Below are 21288 nucleotides of genomic sequence, written 5' to 3' on the forward strand. Positions count from 1 at the left end.
GGTTTGACTATAAAGCATTTAAGCTAAGAGACACATATGCAGACTAATAAACACCAGAGCACTCATGGTCCAGCTTTTTCCAGTCACTTTTTAAAAATGTATTTATTTGTATGGACTCATCGGCAGCATATGGAAGTTCCCAGGCCAGGGATTGAATCTGAGCCGCACTTGTGACCTATGCCACAGTTGCAACACCCACTGGGCCAGGCAGGGGGTTGAACCTGCACTGCTGCAGTCAGGTTCTTAACCGGCTGTGTCACAGTGGGAACTCCCTCCAATCACTTCTATTTTTAACAATAAAAGCACCAGCTATTGAGTTAAAACTCCTATGTTTCTCGTACTAGCTCTACTTCCCTCTCTCTCTCTCTCGGATTTGGATTTTGTTTGTTTGTTTTCATTCACAAAGTGGTTTTTGAAAGGCTAAAGAAAGTTGTTTTTGAATGTGCTAATTATTTCCCTCTGCGATCACGTCCACCACATTCACTGGGAAAAAATATACAACATCCAGTCCAAAAGTAACCTTCGGTTCATTAAACGAGCAATTTAATAGACATCTCTGTTCAGAAATTACTGAAAAAAAAAGTATTTCGGTGTATGAATGAAAAATAAATGAATTTGACATGAATATTCACAAGATCATTTTCCATTGCTTCATATCTGTAACATGACACCAGAGTGAGGCTCCTGTCAGTCAGACACCTCCCTGTAACTCAACACTGAGTCAACCCAGCACAGGTGCGATCCTAGGGGCCGGGATGGGGGATGCTTTTAGCGGGATCAGAGGCCCCAGAGCCTGGCAGCGCCCTTATCAGGAAGTGTGGGTATGTCTATGACATAGAAGCACCCTACAGGCTGGAGACATGTTCCAAATGTCCTGTTCTGGTCTGTTGCTACAGCTCAATGCATATGGCTTCTCAGGCAAAGGCCAAGAGGTATCTCATTGCAAAGTGTGCTTTCTTGCTGAAGGATGCTCTGATGTACATCAACCCACCTCACCTTTAATAACATCCTCCATCTACAAAACTACACATGTGCTAGTCTCCCTTCAGCGAGGGAGGTCTCCCTGGAAGAGAAGAGAAGAAAACTTTCCCTGCCCCTTCCCTGGGTCATCGTCTACAGCTGGGGTTCTTACCCATCAGCATACATTTGAGTCTCCTTCCTTTTTCTAAGAGAATAATGAGAAACTTCTAGAGCTGGGGATTGGTGCAGGCTGGTGGTGCCTAACTGTCCTCAACTTTACCGGGTGTGGAGCATGCGCAAGTCACAGGAGCAACAGCAAGTCACAGGAGCATTGAAGCACATACAAAGGGGCAAATGTCTCTCTCCACCAAAAGGAACACATGAAGCCTTCATGCTGAGGTCCACAGCCTCTCATCCTCCATCTCAACATCAGGGCAATCATATCTAGGGCAAAATAATAACCTAGAAAGACTCATTACCTTTTAGAAAATTCTAGTTGAATTTCTTGACTCTAAAGCACCTTTAAGACAAAACTATCAGCCTTCAGTATTTCCAGGATGAACACTTATCAGCTCACGTCATTTTTTTTTTTTTTTTTTTTGTCTTTTTGCCTTTCTTGGGCCACTCCCGTGGCATATGGAGGTTCCCAGGCTAGGGGTCAAATCAGAGCTGTAGCTGCCAGCCTACACCAGAGCCACAGCAACGTGGGATCCGAGCTGCGTCTGCAACCTCCACCACAGCTCACAGCCATGCCGGATCGTTAACCCACTGAGCAAGGGCAGGGATCGAACCTGCAACCTCATGGTTCCTAGTCGGATTCGTTAACCACTGCGCCACGATGGGAACTCCTCAGCTCATGTCATTGAATCATCTTTCTCCTCGATGTCCACGCAGGTCTCTCTCTCCTAATTTCCTGATTTAGTTCATATGATGGTGAATAATAATTGAATATCAACCTATTTTTATCTTCCTAGCTCAAGTTCCATGCTGGAATCTAGGAAGATGACAGCAAAGAAGCAGCTTCTACGTTCAAGAGTTCATGGTCTAAGAGGAGAAGGAGTTATGAGGAGTACCAGAAACAGAGGTGGGGGAGAGCCTCTGGGAGTGCTGGCAAGATCATGGCTACCTCTGCTGCAAGAGAGGGACCACACGGAGGTAAGGTATGTACAGAACTCCCGGTGCACCTGCTTTGTTATTATCTTGCCTCACTTTAACACACATAGGTGGTGACTATCACCCATTTAGAGATGGAGAATCTCAAGTACTCTATCTCTGAGCAGAGTCTTCAGGGTGAGTGAGAGCTGCCTGAGCAGGAAGAAGAGGGAGGGAAGTGATTCAAGAAAAGAAGAGGGCGTGCACAAGCTGTGAGAGAAATAAACAGGGTGGCACATTCAGTTTCCTGCCGAATTGACTCTGCTAATTGGGGGCGGGGGGGGGGGAGAGAATGTTAGCAGATGAGGATGAGGAAGTTAGGGGCCAGGTAATGACACATGACCATCTTAGATGTCATGCTCAGGAATCTATTCTATAGGCTGGAGGGAAAAATGAGAGATGGTGTCTTTGACCTTAGAATACGTGTTTGTCTCCAGAGCCCACCTGGAAGCTTGATGGGGGGAAAGTGTCATCAGTGTTCAGCACAGGGCCTGGTACCTCACTGATGTGTTTTGAAGCAATGACTACATGGATCCTTGGATGAAGGGTTAATAGTGTTAATAGGAAGAATGGTGCGTCGCGAACAGATTTGCTTTTAAGAAAGAGAACTCGGAAGGGCATGCGAAGGACACACTTGGAGAGGCAAGACCTAGAGGCTGGAGTCATTTGTTTCCCACAAATGTTTGAGGTTCACCATTTCATTTTCAAAATCCATTGCAGCACCTGCATAACTACCCCAAACACATCCACATCTGGACGGGTTAGGTTCCACTCTGTGGGACCACATGGAGGTAAAAGATGTAGAACTCATGGTGCATACTGTTTTGTTATTATCTTGCCTCGCATTATGGCTTAACACAAATGTGTGGTGACTATCACCAATTTAGAGGTGGAGAAACTCAAGTACTCAACTCAGTGGTTTGTATATTCATTGGCAATTGAGGTTCTCCTCATCACAGCATCACCCTCCATGCAGCACAGAAAACCTTCAGGCCAGCTAATACTATCTCAGCAGACTTCAAACAGACTGTCTAGCCAGATCATTGGTCATTTGACTATTCTCTGAATAGAAAATTCCAACAGGAGTTCCCGTCATGGCTCAGTGGTTAATGAATCCGACTGGGAACCATGAGGTTGAAGGTTTGATCCCTGGCTTTGCTTAGTGGGTTAAGGATCCAGCATTGCCAGGAGCCATGGTGTGGGTCACAGACTCGGCTCGGATCCCGAGGTGCTGTGGCTCTGGTGTAGGACAGCAGCTGTAGCTCCGATTAGACCCCTAGCCTGGAAACCTCCATATGCCTCACGTGCGGCCCCAGAAAAGACAAAAAAAGACAAAAAAAAAAAAAAGAAAATTCCAACAAATACTTCTTTTGCTAGGACTCCATGGTGCCATCAAGACTGTCAATGAAGCCCGCCTTCTATGGATGTTCACTTCCATTCACCCATGCCTAGCTTGGCTCCCTGCCTGCAGTGGTACCCAGTGTCTGGTCACCTGATGCTGGCTCAGTGTAGCTTAGTGAAGATCCAGAGCCCTTCATCAGGCAGTTGGATCTACAGAACCAAAGGGAACTGCATCTGTACAGGCAGTGGGCAGAGAAGGCAGATTTCTGGTTGTGAAGATAAAACACATATATATCTTGCCTGTGTTTACTTACATCTGGTGTAGTCATGACTGTGAATTCAGATTACAAAAATACCAGAGCTTCTATTCTTTTTAAAGAGTGGTCAATTGTCCCATTTCGATTCCCACGATAGGAGACCTGTTCTGTAATCCGAACTGTTTAGAATGAGACCTGAGTTGCTAGAAAGAATGTTGCAAAATTCTTTTGTGCCCAGTCCATACCTGTGTGGGATCTTAAAAAGTATGGATGCCATTGCAGGAAAACACAGCCTAGATAGTGCTTGTGTCTTTTTCATAAAGACATTGCCAAATATAAAAAGCATACTGCACTAATCAGTGCCGAGCATTAGCAAAGACGAAGAACAATTAAGACGCTTTCTCTGTATTGATTAAAGCCAGGTATTTGGTGACTCAGGGTCCACTGGATGTTCTCAGAATAAAGCACTCACTCATGTGAGCTAAATTAATTATTCCAGGGCATGAATTTACTATATAACAGATTGCCTCTTCCAGGAAACCTGACAACCAAGAGAGAACCAGTTTGACATATGAGGAAATGAAAAAAAAAATTGTTTTTCAAAGGCACATCCAAGCACAACAACAGAACCATCTTTCTTGCAATATAAAAACTGAAATACATTCAAACCATTATAGATGCTTCATCATTCATGTGGTCTTGCCCATTTCGTGATTTTCTACATCCTTTCTCTCCTTTAGATGCTTTGTTTCTACCTCATTTCCTGGCACCTAAAGCAATTGGGGGTTTTTTGTGGAAAGGCCACCTAAGAGATCACAACTCATGGTCAACAGTGTGATGAACCACAAGGCATCCAGGGGCCCAGGGCCACCACTGACTCTAGGTGGGGGCTGTTGACAAAGCCACAAGGGCAGGAAGACTGGTCCAAGGTCTCGACGATGGAGACTGCCTGGCGGGCAGTGATGCGTGCAGGCAGAACCTGGTAGAGAGACAGCCATGCACCAACCCTGCAGGAGAACAAGCATCAAAATGCTCAAGGCCTTTTCTGGCCAGGAAACCAGGAGAGGAAGGCTCTAGGTTCTCGCCAGGTTGGCAGCCTCCCCACTGCAGGAAAGCACACCACAGTTTGTTACATCAAGATGAGGGTACCGTGACTCCTGTTGCTAAGCTCCCTGGTTTAACACCCTTGGGAAAGGAAGAGAAATTTGGTTTTAGGCATTTGTGTCCAGAGCTGGGAGGTTACTGTACACTGTTTCATGATCGATTTTCTGAAAGGTTTTTTGTTGTTATTGTGGTTGGTTTTTTTTTTTTTTTTTTTTTTTTTTTTTTCGTTTTTGGAGACGGGGCATACCCGAGGCATATGGAGGTTCCCAGGCTAGGGGTCAAATTGGAGCTGTAGCTGCCGGCCTATCCCACAGTCACAGCAACGCAAGATTCGAGCCATGTCTGTGACCCACACACACAGCTCATGGCAATGCCAGATCCTTAACTCACTGATTGAGGCCAGGGAGCAAACCCGAATCCTCATGGATACTAGTCGGGTTCGTTACCGCTGCACCACAACAGGAACTCCCTGAAAGTGTTTCTCATTAAAACAGAAAAGGTAATTCCCTCTCAGCAATTATACAATAGTTAATTTCTGCTTTATAATCTCGTTTTGCACCTTGGCCTACATATTGCTAGAAAATAATTTTAGCCTCGTTGTTGCAATTCTCTTAGACGTGAGAGACTGGGTGAGGGAAATGCCGCTTTACATTGTAAGCTCAGGACCAAGAGCAATACAGTGATGACGTGAGCATCAAATTAAGTTGTTTTCAATACATGTGAAACACAGGCCAGCAGTGATATAATCATGTTTAGATAAAGAGAAAGACCAGTCAAGAAACAGTAAAAAATAAAAATAAAGTAATGGCAGAACCAGTATTATTCAGTTATGTGAAAATTTCCATTCTTCAAATCCATCTCAGAGAGTCAGTTCTTGATTTAGGAGCAAATTGTTACACTTTCATGAAATTTAAATTTAGCAGGAAAACACCTGATATTTTCCTGGTCTAGGAATTCCTGACCCCCGGTTCCCCCTCCTAAAATCTCTCTAATATTTAGACTCACTGAGAGGAGAAGGGACATGATTTATCCTAAAGAACAACGAAAAAATGTATTGATTGTCTTTTTTAGGAAAACATCATTCTGAGAATGTAGTGAAAAGATTTTCAAAAGCTGGTTAAATAAAGCATTTATAGGACTTATTATGTATGGATCCATTTCTTCCTAAAAAATTTAAATTTTCTGTCTGTGTTTCACTTAACCTAAAATTAGTATCCCTTCAGCACAACTGATAAACAGAAGAAAAGATTCAGGAACATGTTAGGAAATGGGGAGAAACTGAGAAGCTTTTTTTAAAAAAAAAATCTATCCATGATCACCTCCGCAATAGGATATTTCACTTTACGAGGGTTTTTTGTTTGTTTGTTTTGCCTCCATCAAAATCAAGTATCTGGAGTTCCCATCGTAGCTCAGCTGTTAATGAACCCCACTAGCATCCATGGTGACGCGGGTTCAATCCCTAGCCTTGCTCAGTGGGTTAACGATTCGGCGTTGCCATGAGCTGTGGTGTAAGTCACAGACGCGGCTCAGATCTGGCATTGTGCATCAGATCTGGCATCTGCAGCTCCGATTAGACCCCCAGCCTGGGAACCTCTATGTGCCGCAGGTGTGGCCCTACAAAGACAAAAAAAAAAAAAAAAAAAAAAAAAATCAAGTATCTTTTGAGTCTATCTCAATAAAGATGCTTGGAAAGGACATACTTCAGAAGCCACCATAAACCTTTGGTGAGAAATGCCCCAATTTATATCATTTAATTCATTTGGTCTTAAATAAAAACCCATAAAATACATTTCACAAAGGGAAACAGGCTATGGTAGTATTTATTATGATGGCTATTTTTAATTTTTGTCCTGTGTTTTTAAGGACTATTATGAAATATCCCATATGCTGCTTTTTGCAATTTTTTTTTCTTTTTGCCATTTCTTGGGCCGCTCCAGCAGCTTATGGAGGTTCCCAGGCTAGGGGTCCAATCAGAGCTGTAGCCGCCGGCATACGCCACAGCCACAGCAACTCGGGATCTGAGCTACATCTGCAACCTACACCACAGCTCACGGCAATGCCATATCCTTAACCCCCTGAGCAAGGCCAGGGACCGAACCCGCAACCTCATGTTTCCTAGTTGGATTCGTTAACCACTGTGCCACGACGGGAACTCCTGCTTTTTGCATTCTTAACATAACTTAAAATACCTAATTACAAACTGTGTAACAGAACCATATAAGACTCATGTAATTGAGAACTCACAGGCTGCATAAATTATATTTCCCAGGTAGCCCAAAATACACGGTGCAATCGATCTCAGTCTGCAGAGCAGATACAGACAAAAACAGAGATTAAAAATCATATTCTAAATGTTGTCCTACCTCTAAGAAGCCAGGGTGAGAAGATACATTTTTGAACATTATGGATTGTATACGTTTGCAATTTCAGTTAGTGAAAAATATGAAATACCCAAACTTAGGGACCCTGTTTTAAAGGGTTTTGCCCACCCCTGTTGGAGTGACTTTTCCCCAGGGACAGTCTTGCTCCTGAGCTCAGTTCAGAGGATGTTTATCTCCAAATCCCGAAATGTGGGGTTGGGGTAACTTTTCTTTTTTTCAACAACAGCTTTAATTTGACATCTTCACAATCGCAAACCATCTCAAAGGAACCTTCCACTCCCCCTTTATGGAGTCTTTCCTTCCTTTCTGACCTTCTTGCTCTCAAAGAAAGGCTCTTTATAAACTCATGATTACCACTGATTGTGGCAATAATGCATGTCAGTTCTCTATTTTCCCCATTGTTTCATGCCCTCATTTTTTCTTTTACTTTATCAAAGGGAAGAAAACATGTTTCAATCAGTCTTCAAATACCCAAATAGCAAAAATGAATGGCGCACGCTATGGAACAAAGCTAACAGAGATACAACACAAGCCATATGTGTTATCTTAAATTTCCCAGTAGTCATGGTTGAAACTGCAGAGAAGCTGGTGACGTGAACTTCCATAATATATGTATTTAACCCAATTGACCTAATATATTATTTCAATATGCAAGCAAAGTACTATCAAAACATTAATGAGCTATTCTATATTGAGCTCCCTACTCAATCTTAAAAATCTGGTGTACCTTTTAAACTTAGAGGCCCCACCTCAGTTTAGACTGGCCATACTCTAAGTGTTCAAACACCACCAGTGGCCAATGGCCATCATACTGGACAGCACCCAGGGGAAAAAGTAACAGCTGACCCATGTTGTTCTTCCTTCAAAAACCAAGCAAAAGCTGGAGTTGACCTGCTGCATCTATCTCACGCCAAGTTTAAACCATAAGCATCAATGAAAATACCTTCACAAAACATTTACACCACGCTGGGAAAATTCTGTATAATCTCATACATAGACTCGGAAAAAAGGAAAGTCATAGAAACAGAGTGTAGATTGCTGACTGCCAGGGGCTGGGGGTGGGGTGTATGGGAAGGAGGTGATAGTGGTCACAAGCTGCAAACTTCCAGCTGTAAGATGAATAAGTCCTGGCATCTGATGGACAGCATGGTGTTGACTGGACAATCCATGATGAGACAGTGTATTCGACAGTAGAGGCAGCTAACAATACTGAGTTGTGTACTTGGAAGCGCTTTAAGAGAATAAGTCTTGAAAGTCCTTCCTCTCACAAAGCAGGTCAACTCTTTAAGGCAATGAGTGTGTGAGTTAACTTTACTGTGATGATCATTTGGCAACATACACCTATTACCTAATCCTCACGTTTTACATCTGTTAACTCACACAGTGATGAGTGCCAATTACATCTCAATCAAGTAAGAAACAAACAAACAAAAGGTTTATAATTTCCAACTCCTCCCTGCTCATTCTAGTCTCGCTCTGCAGGTGAGGCAAAACTACACCAACGAAAATAAAAGATGTGGGAATTATCCTAAAAAAAAAAAAAATCATAACACGGTTTGTTTCTATTTTCACTTGTTTCCTGAATGTGTCCAGAAAATTAATGGAGATAATGGTTTGATTTTCTATTATTTAATAAGTTCTGCCTCATTTTACTACCTTCCTCCCAGACCCCCATGCCAAACCCTGCTCCACTGAGTGTTTGAGGTAGTCACATAAAATTTGAAAGAGGTCTGCCCTCACTGACATAGAGAACAGACTTGTGGTTGCCAAGGGGAAGCGGGAAGGGAGTGGGATGGACCTGGAGTTTGCAGTTAGTAGATGTATAGCACGGGGAACTATATCCAATCTCCTGGGATAGACCATGACGGAAGAAAGGGTATATATTATATATATACCTATATATATCTACACACACACACACACACACACGTCACTTTGCTGTGCAACAGAAAATGGTACAACATTGTAAATCAAGTATATGTTAAAATAAAATAAAATAAAACAAAATAAAATAAAATAAAATAAAGAGGTCCATCTTGACCATCCAGAGCTATCAAGGCATACACCATTATCAAAAATAAAGCTTTTATTTGCCAAGGCAACATAAGGAACAATGAGACAGTGAACAGAGCAAGGGACACAGGGCTGAGATGGCAGGCTGTGTTGTGGTCCCCTCTCTCCTTCCCTCCAAACTCTACCTTCCTGCTGTTCGTGATGCAAAGGGTTGATATAAACAGGATGCTCTGACTCTGAGAGCCTGGCATGGCAAGGGATTGACCCAGCACAATAGCCACGCATGCTCAGAGCCTTCTTACGCCTCACCTCCCCCCACTACAGGAGTTCCCATCACAAAGGCCGTGAGCTGCTCTTGGGAAAAGAGACCCCTGGCTGGGAGTAACTAGGGGTTTTACATCCCGAGGTTCTTCCTGAAAACAGGTTCACTAGGAGTTCCCGTGGTGGCTCAGCAGTTGAGGAACCCGACTAGCATCAATAAGGACGCGGGTTCGACCCCTGGCCTCACTCAGTGGGTTAAGGATCCTGGTGTAGGTCGCAGATGCGGCTTGGATCCTGCACTGCTGTGGCTGTGGTGTAAAGTTTGCCCAAGGTAGGCTGCGGCCAACATCCTTCCAAAGAAACGAAGAGGCTGGAATCCTGCCAGTGCTTTCCTACTGACAAGGCTGACCACACTTGGAATCCAGGCCTGCTTTCTGCTCTACAGAAAGATGTTTCTTTCTCATCAGACTTTTGTATGAACTACCTGATCAGTAAATAATCTCCTTCTAGGACTGACTGTCCAAGAGCCTACCCAAGACAAAGTTGAAGTACAAGGAGCTGCGGGATCTGAAAAGCATTAGGAAGAGGAAGGGAGCAGGCAAGGAGGATGGAAAAGGGGGAAAGAGGGGAGGACAAACTTGGGGCAGCCCAGGTTTCACGTTCCATGCTATTGTACAAATTGAGAGAGAGCTGCTTTCACCATTTCCTCGGCTCCCTGGCTGCCTAACCCCTCTGCTGATCTTCCTGTTCCTGTAGCTCCTGCTTCTCATATCCCAACACGGGCATCTATTGAGCATGCTCAGAAGTAACGTGCCTTCCCGTCCATTGACCAACAACACCTGCCTTGAAATAAACAGTAAAAGAAGGTGCCATCAGCCTGAAGGATGATAGTAATTTCTACATGCTCATTACAAGTTAAACATAGAAAAAAAAATTAGGAGTTCTATAAAAGAGATGTACATGGACATGAGAGTTTGATTACATCATTACACCAGATCCCCTGGACCAGCATCCCCAGGTAAAGACAGTAAGGGGACAATGTCCCCTCCAGTGTGGAAGGGCACACAAGGCACCTTCCATGGGGAGTCGGGGCAGGGCGGGGGGTGGTGGCACAGCTGTGATGTAGCCCATACAGCAGCCTCATGCACGGTCAAGTTTTAGAAAACAGGGTGTGACTTCTGAGAGCAAACACACTCTGATGTAAATCTGTCCCTTTCTTTGGTCTCCCAGGATTCCTGGGATGTGTGGTAAAATGCGAAAGGGTTCAGATCTCCTGGAGTATGTTGCTGAATGGTTTACAGTATTTTAGTGCATTGTGTGCCACAATGTTCATTTAAATGTCATTAAGCAATTTTCTGTGCTCTGATGGTATGATGGAATGTTGTACCATCAATGTTCACTTTAAGGTTGAGGACAGGAGTCCCTGCTGTGGTGCAGCGGAAACGAATCTGACTAGGAACCATGAGGTCGCAGGTTCAATTCTTGGCCTTGCTCAGTGGGTTAAGGATCTGGCGTTGCCACGAGCTGTGGTGTAGGTCTCAGACACGGGTCAGATCTGGCATTGATGTGGTTGCGGTGTAGGCCAGCAGCTGAAGCTCCAATTGGACCCCTAGTCTGGAACCTCCATATGCTGTGGGTGCAGCCCTAAAAAGCAAAAATAAATAAATAAATAAATAAATAAATAAAGTCGAGGACAAAGGTGATGTGTTTCATCCACCAAAAAACCACAGCAGGGAATTGCCTGTGCTGTTTACCAGGAATATGTGGCCCGATTCATCCCTGATGTCCTAACTCCTGGAGCAAGGAAGCCCATGATCCCGCCTTCACAGGAGGTCGGGGATGTGACACACAAAGATGTCCAAGCTCTATGGACTCTGAATCCCCGGACGTCTCTAAGCAGAGACACACGAGTACTCCATCCCTACCCAACACTTCTTCCCACCCCAGTTTCTGCCTCTGAACATCAGGCAAATTGACAAACATATTTAGATAACCCTGCAGGTGTTCTAGAACTTTTACATAGGCACGTGGTCGAAACACATTCAAGCTTCTTAAATCAACCACTGCAGCAGAAAAACTCAACCCAGAGCCCTAGCCCCATGGTCTTTGCAGAGACCTTGCCACCAGCTGATCAGACACTTTCAAAGACACCAGTCAAAGAACAGTGAGGAAACTGGGAAGTCATACAAATGATGTGAATAGCGACTGGGAAGACACAGAACATTTCATTACTGGGTCAGGCTGGGTTAATACGGTGCTTCATTTAGGTTCCCTGGGATACGGAAAACCACACTACCTTCTAATGCATGGCTGTCGTTACCAGGGCTTCCACGCCCCCGTGCAGAGGAGCATGGCTTCCTTCACCACAAACCCATCAGCTTTTGTAATAAAATGGTGATTTGGAGTGGAAAACAAAATGGTTCTTTGTCAAAGCATCACTGAAACAAAGGTGCAAGAGAAAACTTCAAGAACTAGAGCTATATTTATAACACCAAAACTCTGACTATATACGGCAGGCCCCAGGAGAGCCTCACATGCACTAAGCTGTAAGTATTTATCAAAATAAAAAACTTTTTTTTTTTTTTAAGGGCCACACCTGTGGCATATGGAGGTTCCCAGGCTATGGGTAGAATCACAGCTGTAGCTGCCAGCCTATGCCACAGCCACAGCAATGCCAGATCTGAGCTGCATCTTCGACCCTACACCACAGCTCACGGCAACGCTGGGATCCTTACTGAGCGAGGCTAGGGATGGAACCCACATCCTCATGGATACTAGTCAGGTTCGTTAACTTTGGAGCCACAACGGGAACTCCAAAATATAAACTTTTAAAGGCCCTTCATCACTGAGCATTTCTCACTGGCCCTATACAAGGTGTGACCATAATTTAATAGGCTTATTTTTGGAAGCCATTAAACATCCACACCCAACAAGTGGCCTCCTTCACAGTGACCCTCCAAAGGCTAAAATTGGATCCAAACGCTACTGTTCTTCAGCCACTTGTAGACCTTTTAGAGAACAGCCTTCCTTTGGTGGCGGGGGTGGGGGGGGCCGCTATGCCCAAGGCCTGTGGAAGTTCCCCAGGCCAGGGACCGAACCCGAGCTACAGCATCAACCCAAACCACTGTGGGGACAACACTGGATCCTTAAGCCCCTGTGCCAGAGAACTCCGAGAACGCCCTTCCAAATCAACTAGGGAATGACACACTAATTGTGTCTTTAATAAATAAACATTTTGCTTCACCTGTTTCTTGCTTTATGACCACGCCTCCTTCTTTAAAAAGCTAAACTCAAGTTCCATGATGTCATGCCTTAGTCACTGAATGGTGCTTTCAATGATGCAAAGCTAGGATTTCAGGTTAAATTGATCCCACAAAGTGAAGGTTTTCTACTTCTAACATTGTTCACATGAATACACATAGGCAATTCCAGAATGCTGAGCGCAGGCTGGGCGGTGCAACCTCGCTGCAGTGAGATAGTTGCCCTGACAACACCGAATGGGTCTCAAACTCAGAAAATTCTTGGCGCCTGACCATCAATCCCAACACTGTACTGTCATATTTCACAAGACCCCAGACGTCACTTTTAAGTAGTTTTCCATTGTTCGCACCGGATCATGTTAGTGTGTGTCTGGCTGATGCACACTTTCAGTTCTTTGAAACAAAGAGTAATGAAAATCTACTTTTAACTTTTCTTAAGAGCATGTCAAAAACTCCTACCCTGGAGTTCCCATCGTGGCGCAGTGGTTAACGAATCCAACTAGGAACCATGAGGTTGTGGGTTCGATCCCTGCCCTTGCTCAGTGGGTTAACGATCTGGCGTTGCCGTGAGCTGTGGTGTAGGTTGCAGACGCGGCTTGGATCCCGCGTTGCTGTGGCTCTGTCGGAGCTGTTGCGGTGGCTACAGCTCCGATTCAACCCCTAGCCTGGGAACCTCCATATGCCGTGGGAGCGGCCCAAGAAATAGCAACAATAACAACAACAAAAAAGACAAAAAGACAAAAAAAAAAAAAAAAAAAAAAGAACTCCTACCCTTTCACATAACGTATTCAACATTCACATGTCCCTTGAGAAGGTGAATTCCATGAAAGGCCATCGAGGGCTTTCAGCCAAGCTCAGGTACTCACGCCATGATTCCCGACAGGTGGAACATCTCAGCTGTGATGTAGGACAAGTAGCTGTACAGAAAGACGAAGAGCGGCTCGATCACGCGGACATTGTGTGTGAAGCGAGTGGTAAACGCCGCTATGAAGCCCAGGAAGATGCCGATCATCACTCCGCCGATGCCCACGACAAAGAAGTTGGTGATCCCAGCAAACACGTCAATTGTCTCAATGGTTTTCATCTGGCAGAAAGACTTGAACAGGTTGTACAGGACCTGGGGGAGAAACGAGTACACGTCAGGACCCGCTGACTCCCCCATCATCGTCACAGCCACAGGAATCCACCTGCGTCCTGAGGAGGATGTGTTTTCTGTGCCCCCGAGCAGACTACCAGTGGCAGGGATCAGGGCATCACTTTATCTCACATTTGAGCAGTGCAGGAGTTCCCGCGTGGCTCAGAGGGTAAAGGACCTGACATTGTCTCGTGGAGGATGCAGGTTCCATCCCTGGCCTCACTCAGTGGGTTAAGCATCCCGAGTTGCCATCAGCTGCAGTGTAGGTTGCAGCTGTAGCTCAGATACGATATTGCTATGGCTGTGGCATAGGCCGGGAGCTGCCGCTCTGATTTGACCCCTGGCCTGGGGACTTCCTTCCATATGCCACAGGTACAGCAGTAAAACTAAGAGAGGGGAGGGAAACGGGTAGGGGAGGGGAGAGGAGAAAAACAGTGCATTTAAGTAGCTTTAAACACAAAGTTTTGATGGACGTGTGAGTTCAGGAAAATTATTTCTACACATAAGAGAGACTTTGAATGTATATAACTTATTCCCAAAACATTTTCTAGATCCAGCCTCAAAGATTATTTTAAAAGGCTTGGCTGCCCTCCAGCACAACCCGATTGTGTAATCAAGGCTGGGGAAGGAGTATGTCACAGAGGAAGCTTGTCAGTCTTGGCTGTGGATTTAGTGACCTTTAAGGCCCTGTTGGTCATACCATGACCTGTCCATCGGTACAGGTGTCCTGTCCATCAGTACAGGTCTCCTCCAGGGGTGGGGGGGCTTCTTCCTTCTAAGACCCCCTCCTCACCCCACCCACACATGCACCTCTGGTGAAACACAAGACCTGGTGAGGCTTTCTTAAAGCAAAGAGGCAGCAACTCACATATGTGTATATATGTGTATGGGTATACCTGCTGTATCTTCATACATATTTGTGCCTCTAAAATGACAAGACTGCACTTTTGCTTGGTTCCTGAAAAATATACACGATCTTCACCTCAAGTCCTCATAAATGTCAGGCATTCACACCTGAGGGGCAGGACGCTTTCAAACACGTTTCCGAGGACCACCGAGCACCCGACATGGGAAGTGGTGGCTCGCTCCTGGACCACTTCTTTTTTGCAAAAGACCAGCAAGGGAGATGCCAGTCGGGCACGTCTCCTGTTTCTTTTCATTATGAGGTTTGCAGCTGGAACCTCCAGGAAAGCCTTCTGATGGGGCGCTGGGATGAAGGCCTCTCAGAGCACAGCCCGGGATACACCCACCTGGGGGGTGGAGTCTGAGCAACTCGAAACGGAAGCCCTCTGTCCACGGGGAACACAAAGCATTGAGGGCGACACCAGGATCCGGGTCTCCTGACCTTCCATGTCAGTTCAATTTCAACCAGGAGAATGAGTCAGAGACTCTGCTAACCAGAGCGTGCCCTGGCAAAAAGCCATTTCATCTTCTCAACCTCACTTATGGTCCTTTATAGCCTACATGTTACAGATTTCGGGTAACTTTTTCTTCTTTTCTACTGGATCATAAACTCCGTGTAGCTAAGGATCACCCTGTGTTATGGTTTGCTTCTTCCACGTTGCCTAGTAGATGACAATAAAGATCTATTCATTTTGGAAAAACAAAAAACAGTGGATTATAACTTAGAAATCAGTGGGCTTTTTCCTTGCCCTGATTGTTGATGGAACAGTCAAGGCCATGGAGTACTGGACCGCCAAGAAATGATTTGAGTGAGAAAAGAAAAAAGCAGCTTACAAGCCCGGGGACTTAAATATCTTGAAGGATCGTCATTTGCCAGAAAAGAACTGGCGTCAAGTAGCACCACTTCCTACTTTCCCCCAGAGCCGGCTGCACACATCAGATTTCATCAGCATCAACAGGCCACAATTGCTTCCTGAGAGCGGATCAGAGATGTGCTATATTTACCCCTGGCCTCCTAACAGCCGAGGCCAAAAGGTGACAGTTACCTGCTGCCTGGGGAGAGAGACAGACTTCCCAGTGCAAGCCCTGCCCAGACAGTCTGCCTGGGCCACTCTGGCTCTGGGCTCCACCCCCAGACTCCCATCGCCCAGCTACAGCCTGGACCAGCAAGTCTCATCACCCCCTCCTCTAACGCCCCTAAAGACTCGCTTCCTTTAAACATCACCATTGGGAGTTCCCCGGTGGTCTAGTGGCTAGGATTTGGCACTCTCACTGATGTGGCCCGGGTTCAATCCCTGGTCTGGGATCTGAGATCCCACTTCAAGCTGTTTCTTGCTGCAGCCGAAAATAAACAAATAAATACTGTGGTTCCATTCCTCACTCTCAAATTTAAAATCTTTGGCTGCCTGACTTGGGGAAGGCAGCTCAATACACCTGATACTTTTTTTTTTTTTTTAATGCTTTACAACACCCTTCAGTTTAGGAGAGAGTCTCATCATCAAGTCACAAAACACACCATATTTACTCATCCCTGCCCCTGGCTTCCCTTGGCAGAAACCCAGCCCCTAAGCAGAGGGAAACTTTATCTCCCATGGCTCAGCTGTTCCTCTCCAGCTTCCCTGGGCTCCAACAGCCCTTGCTAATCACCTTCCCTCTGCCCTCCTGCAACACAGATGATCGTCCAAACCACTCAGCATTTGGTGGTGTGCCGTCTTGTGTCATTGGTGCTGCCACTTGAATGACAACCTCATTTCCTCGGAAAAATTAGAAATTACTTCTTCAGGCAAAACTCTAATTCAAAAAGATATATGCACCCCAATGTTCACTGAAGCACTATTTACTGTAGCTGAGACATGGAAGCAACCTAAACATCCATCAACAGAGGGATGGCTAAAGATGATGTGCTACATATACACTCAATGGAATATTACTCAGTCATAAAAAGGAATGAAATAATGCCATTTATATCAACATGGAAGAAACTAGAGATTATCATACTAAGTGAAGTAAATGAGAAAGAGAAACACAAATACCATATGATATTGCTTATGTGTGGAATCTAAAATATGATATAAACGAACTTATCTACAGAACAGAAACAGACTCAGAGACATACAGAACAGACTTGTGGTTGCCAAGGGGGTGGGGTGGGAGTGAAGGATGAAGTGAGAGGTTGGGGTTAGTAGATGTGAGGTATTATATACTGAATGAATAAACAACAAGGTCCGACAATATAGCACAGGGAAGCATGTTCAGTATCCTTGATAAACCATCATGGAAAAGAATATTTTTAAAAAGAATACATATATTTATATATTTCATACTATATACAAATATCTATAAATTATATTTTATAAATATATAAATTTTATTTAAAATTATATATTTTGTAAAAATTTTAAGATTATAAAATACAAAATTTATAAAATTATATATTTTGTAATATGTATTTATAAATATATATATAAATAAAACTGAATCACTTTGCTGTGTAGCAGAAATTAACACAACACTATAAATCAACTATACTTCAATAAAAAAAATAAATAAATACACCACTGTCCCATTCCTGTGACATTCCTCAAGCACAGAACCCATGCCACCTTCTCCTCCTGTCTCATCCCCCACCTCACCCGACCCAGCACACTTCTGAGGCCTCTACAAGAAGCCCAGGTACTTACTCGTCCTAAAGAACAACTTTCTATATCCAAATCTTTCCCAAGTCATTTCCCTGGCAACTCAACCCATCACATCTATCAAGGCACTTTCTGTGTTTAATATTCCTTGTTTAGGTTTTGCAAAGAGTCCAGCTGAGTCACAGGCTCTTCCCTTTCAGCACACTAGCAGAAACTCCAATTTGATCATTCTACTGCTTCAGATGCCGGAGCCACATTCTGAGGAAATATCTTAGGTAGAAATGTTGCCTTGACAACCAGAAAGCTTTCCATAACCTCTCACCTGCTGCACACTGAACCTGATACTTACTGATCAGCACAAGATAAAATTCTTTTAGTTACAACTGGCTGTAACCCCATGGTTAGTTCATTCCAGGTAAATCCTTTAAGTTTACCACCAGGGAATCTATATCAAAAGGCTTTGGAAGTTATAATTTATATATAGCATATATATATATGTATTATGCGTACAGCTATAATTACATCTTTAGTTGATCTGTGCAAAGTTGACCTCAACTTGACAACAGTATTTTTAGAAAACTGAAAAATCAGAGGTGCCTGTTTGCTTAATTCTATAATGGGTTAATGTGACAGCTGAGTACTTTCAAATACTTCTACTCATTATTATTATTTTTAAAAGACTTGCATACATTACAATTAGATATTAGCTGTTTTGTCCTTGGATATAAAATGTGCAAGAATGCAGTGAAACCACGTGGTGCAAGGATACAGACAATACAGAGTTCTTTTTCAGAACAGCTCTGTTGCAGAAAAATAGTTTTCAGGTCACGTTTTCTGATACGAAACACAAAGGACAATTACTTTTGCATAGGAAATTTTAAATCTGTTCTGCTACTTGCAAAAGCAAAATTAAGTACCAACTGGTCCCTGGGTACCCTCCAGCTTCCTGAGTTACATTCCATGACACAGGACAAAATACCTGGGCCATTTGTGAACCAGCTCTCCTTAACCAAGCCTAATTAGGGTAGATTGAGGAAATTCTTTAAGTGTTCTTGGAAAATGTGCTACAATATTCAGTGGTTGCATTCATGTGTCGCAGAAATGATGCTGGAAATTAATGTGTGAGCCCAACTCATTTGATTGTCAACTGTTATGGAAATAGCAGGACTTCTCAGATGACTGAGAACCTGAACATCTTTGCCCTCATGCAAGAATTTTGAAGGATTTTCCTAAAATATTTTGTAAAAGGGAAAGCACAAAAGTCCTATTAAAAACCTCACCTTTATTATTATTTTTTGAATCTCATTTCTCCAGTTAATTGCAATATGCCATGGTCCCGGATAATCAAACAAAGAGTTGGACTTCAATTTACAGATTATCAATTTCTCACTGCTGCGAGACATTTTTATGGTAGGTTTTCTCCCCTTCAAATTTTCTAAGCATAATACTGAGTTTACCATGATTTGGGGAGGGAGTTAATTGCACCGACCTACAATTCCGCTCATCCTCCAGACTACATTTTTAACCTGACTTTATCTCTGTTTAATCCCTACCATCCTTTCCACTGTACGCAGCATGGTCTACGTTTTTCCTACCTTTCCCTCTAATCCATGAGTTCCTTAATCCTCTGCTAGAGATAAGAGACTTGTGGTTGCCTGATGGGAGGGGGAGGGAGTGGGAGGGATCCGGAGCTTGGGCTTATCAGACACAACCTAGAATAGATTTACAAGGAGATCCTGCTGAATAGCATTGAGAACTATGTCTAGATACTCATGTTGCAACAGAAGAAAGGGTGGGGGAAAAACTGTAATTGCAATGTATACATGTAAGGATAACCTGACCCCCTTGCTGTACAGTGGGAAAATAAAAAATAAAAAATAAAAAAAAGACTAGATGAATGAATCAGAGAATGTCCTATAAAACATCTCTACTTCTATTCTTTGAGGGCACCCGACAAGAAGGAAAAATTACATATTTTTTTCTTTTTAGGACCGCACCTACCTCACATGGAAGTTTCCAGGCTAGAAGTCGAATCAGAGCTACAGCTGCCGGCCTACACCACAGCCACAGCAATGCACCAGATCTGAGCAGGGTCTGCGACCTACACCACAGCTCATAGCAACACCAGATCCCTAACCCACGGAGCGAGGCCAGGGATTGAACCCGCATGCTCATGGATACTAGCTGGGTTCTTAACCCACTGATCACAATGGGAACTTCCAAAACTATAATTTCTGACACCATTGCTCCAATCATTCCTAACACCTGGCCAATTCAGCCCACAATTCAGCCAGTGCCATGGATGATGCTTTGGTGTGAGGTGGGCAAAGCCCCCGCCCGATATCTGTCGGGGTGGCTTTGAGGGGCGGTGGGTAAATAATCTACTAACAGTGGTCCTTTCATCTGAAAGCATGTCATTCCTTCTGATTTAGAGGCTTTGTCCTTACAGCAAGGGCCGCTAGCTCTAAGAGCAGCTATACCCTTTCTACGTCCTTGCCTCCTTCCTGCTCTGGAAGGGCAGGCCCTCAAGCTGGCCCACTGCCTGTTCTGGGTCAGCTCTCCCTCTCTGCCCATCAGACCACATTTGATGGCTTCGTGCCTCTTGGCAGGAAGCAGAGCATATGTCTCTGGAAGGCCTGGATCTTTGCACACTTTAAACCATGCTCCAGATCGGGATGTGTGTACACGCATAACTGAATCACCTTGCTGTACAGCAGAAATTAATGCAAGCTTGTGAATCAACTATGCTACAAGAACATAAAAAATAAATTTAAAAAAATTAAAAGCCCAGTAGTTTAGCCAGAGAGTTTGCTGAGCTCTGACTCTTGACACAATCAAAGAATGGATGAGGTGAATGAATGAGAAACCTCAGAAAAGGGACAGCAGTGTAAAGACACAGCAGGTCCTTCTGAAACTGACCTGACACTGCCACCCTGCCCTAGAAGGAATGCAGCAGGGTGTTACTATTTAACTATAAAGTTTCCTATACCTTAAATATAGAAATACAGATGCAAGCTTGCCACAATGAAAGTTTCACAGTCTCCTTCAACCAAGGTAAAGATATATATAGCAAACATTAGTCACAATGGAAAACGTGATGCCTCCAGAAATTAGAATGAGTTATAAAACACCTTCATTGTTACGGCAGTTTCCCTGTTGAAATTTAATACTGGTGAGTTAATGACTAATCACTGTTAATGAATAATGGAATAAATGAAGTGGATTTTGTTACTTAAGTAACTTCGCTGTCTTAAAATAGCTCTTAGCTCTTCTAAAAAAAAATGGGATTTCCTTGCCAGTAACCCATTTTTTTTATGTAGTCATATCCACATGGGGTTAATGGACATCCTTATAGATGATATTTTATTCAGTTCAGGGACCTGAACACAGGCCAACAGCCTGTGTTGGTTTCTATGCTGACTTTTATTTTATTTATTATTATTATTTTTTATGGCTGCACCCTTGGCATATGAAGGTTCCCAGGCCAGGGACTGAATCAGAACTGTAGCTGCACCAATACCACAGCTGCTGCGGCAGCAATGCTGGATTCTTTAACTCGCTGCACTGGGCCAGGGATTGAACTCTCCACAGTGACCTGAGCTGCTGCAAGTCAGATTCTTAACCCATTATGGGAACTCCCCTATGTTGACTTTTTAATGAATAAGGAATAACCTTTTAATTACAGGGACTAATGGAGGGGACAATATAAAGTACTTTAGTTAAATACACTTTACTTAATATTTCCCTCAATTTTCTTATCCACGAAATGGTAAGAACACATATATCATAGACTGTGGCAAAAAATCCGAACACAAGGGAGTTCCCATTGTGGCTCAGAAGAAATGAATCTGACTAGGATCCATGAGGATGTAGGTTCAAACCCTG

The 21288-nt window shown here is 43.9% G+C and overlaps 1 protein-coding gene across 1 annotated transcript in view; it reads right to left on the reverse strand.

Annotated features, from left to right (window-relative positions):
- The window catches only part of SLC9A2 (solute carrier family 9 member A2), an 87228-nt gene that overhangs the window by 32982 nt on the left and 32958 nt on the right, over nt 1–21288 (reverse strand). The window contains 1 exon segment of the mRNA NM_001100189.1: nt 13596–13846. Coding sequence (NP_001093659.1) covers nt 13596–13846 — 251 coding nt within the window.

Source organism: Sus scrofa, chromosome 3 (genome assembly GCF_054392235.1).
Source record: "Sus scrofa isolate SSC_HxYL_T2T_F1_AM1 chromosome 3, Sscrofa_HxYL_maternal_Yorkshire_Landrace_v2.0, whole genome shotgun sequence".
NCBI classification, from domain to species: domain Eukaryota; kingdom Metazoa; phylum Chordata; class Mammalia; order Artiodactyla; family Suidae; genus Sus; species Sus scrofa.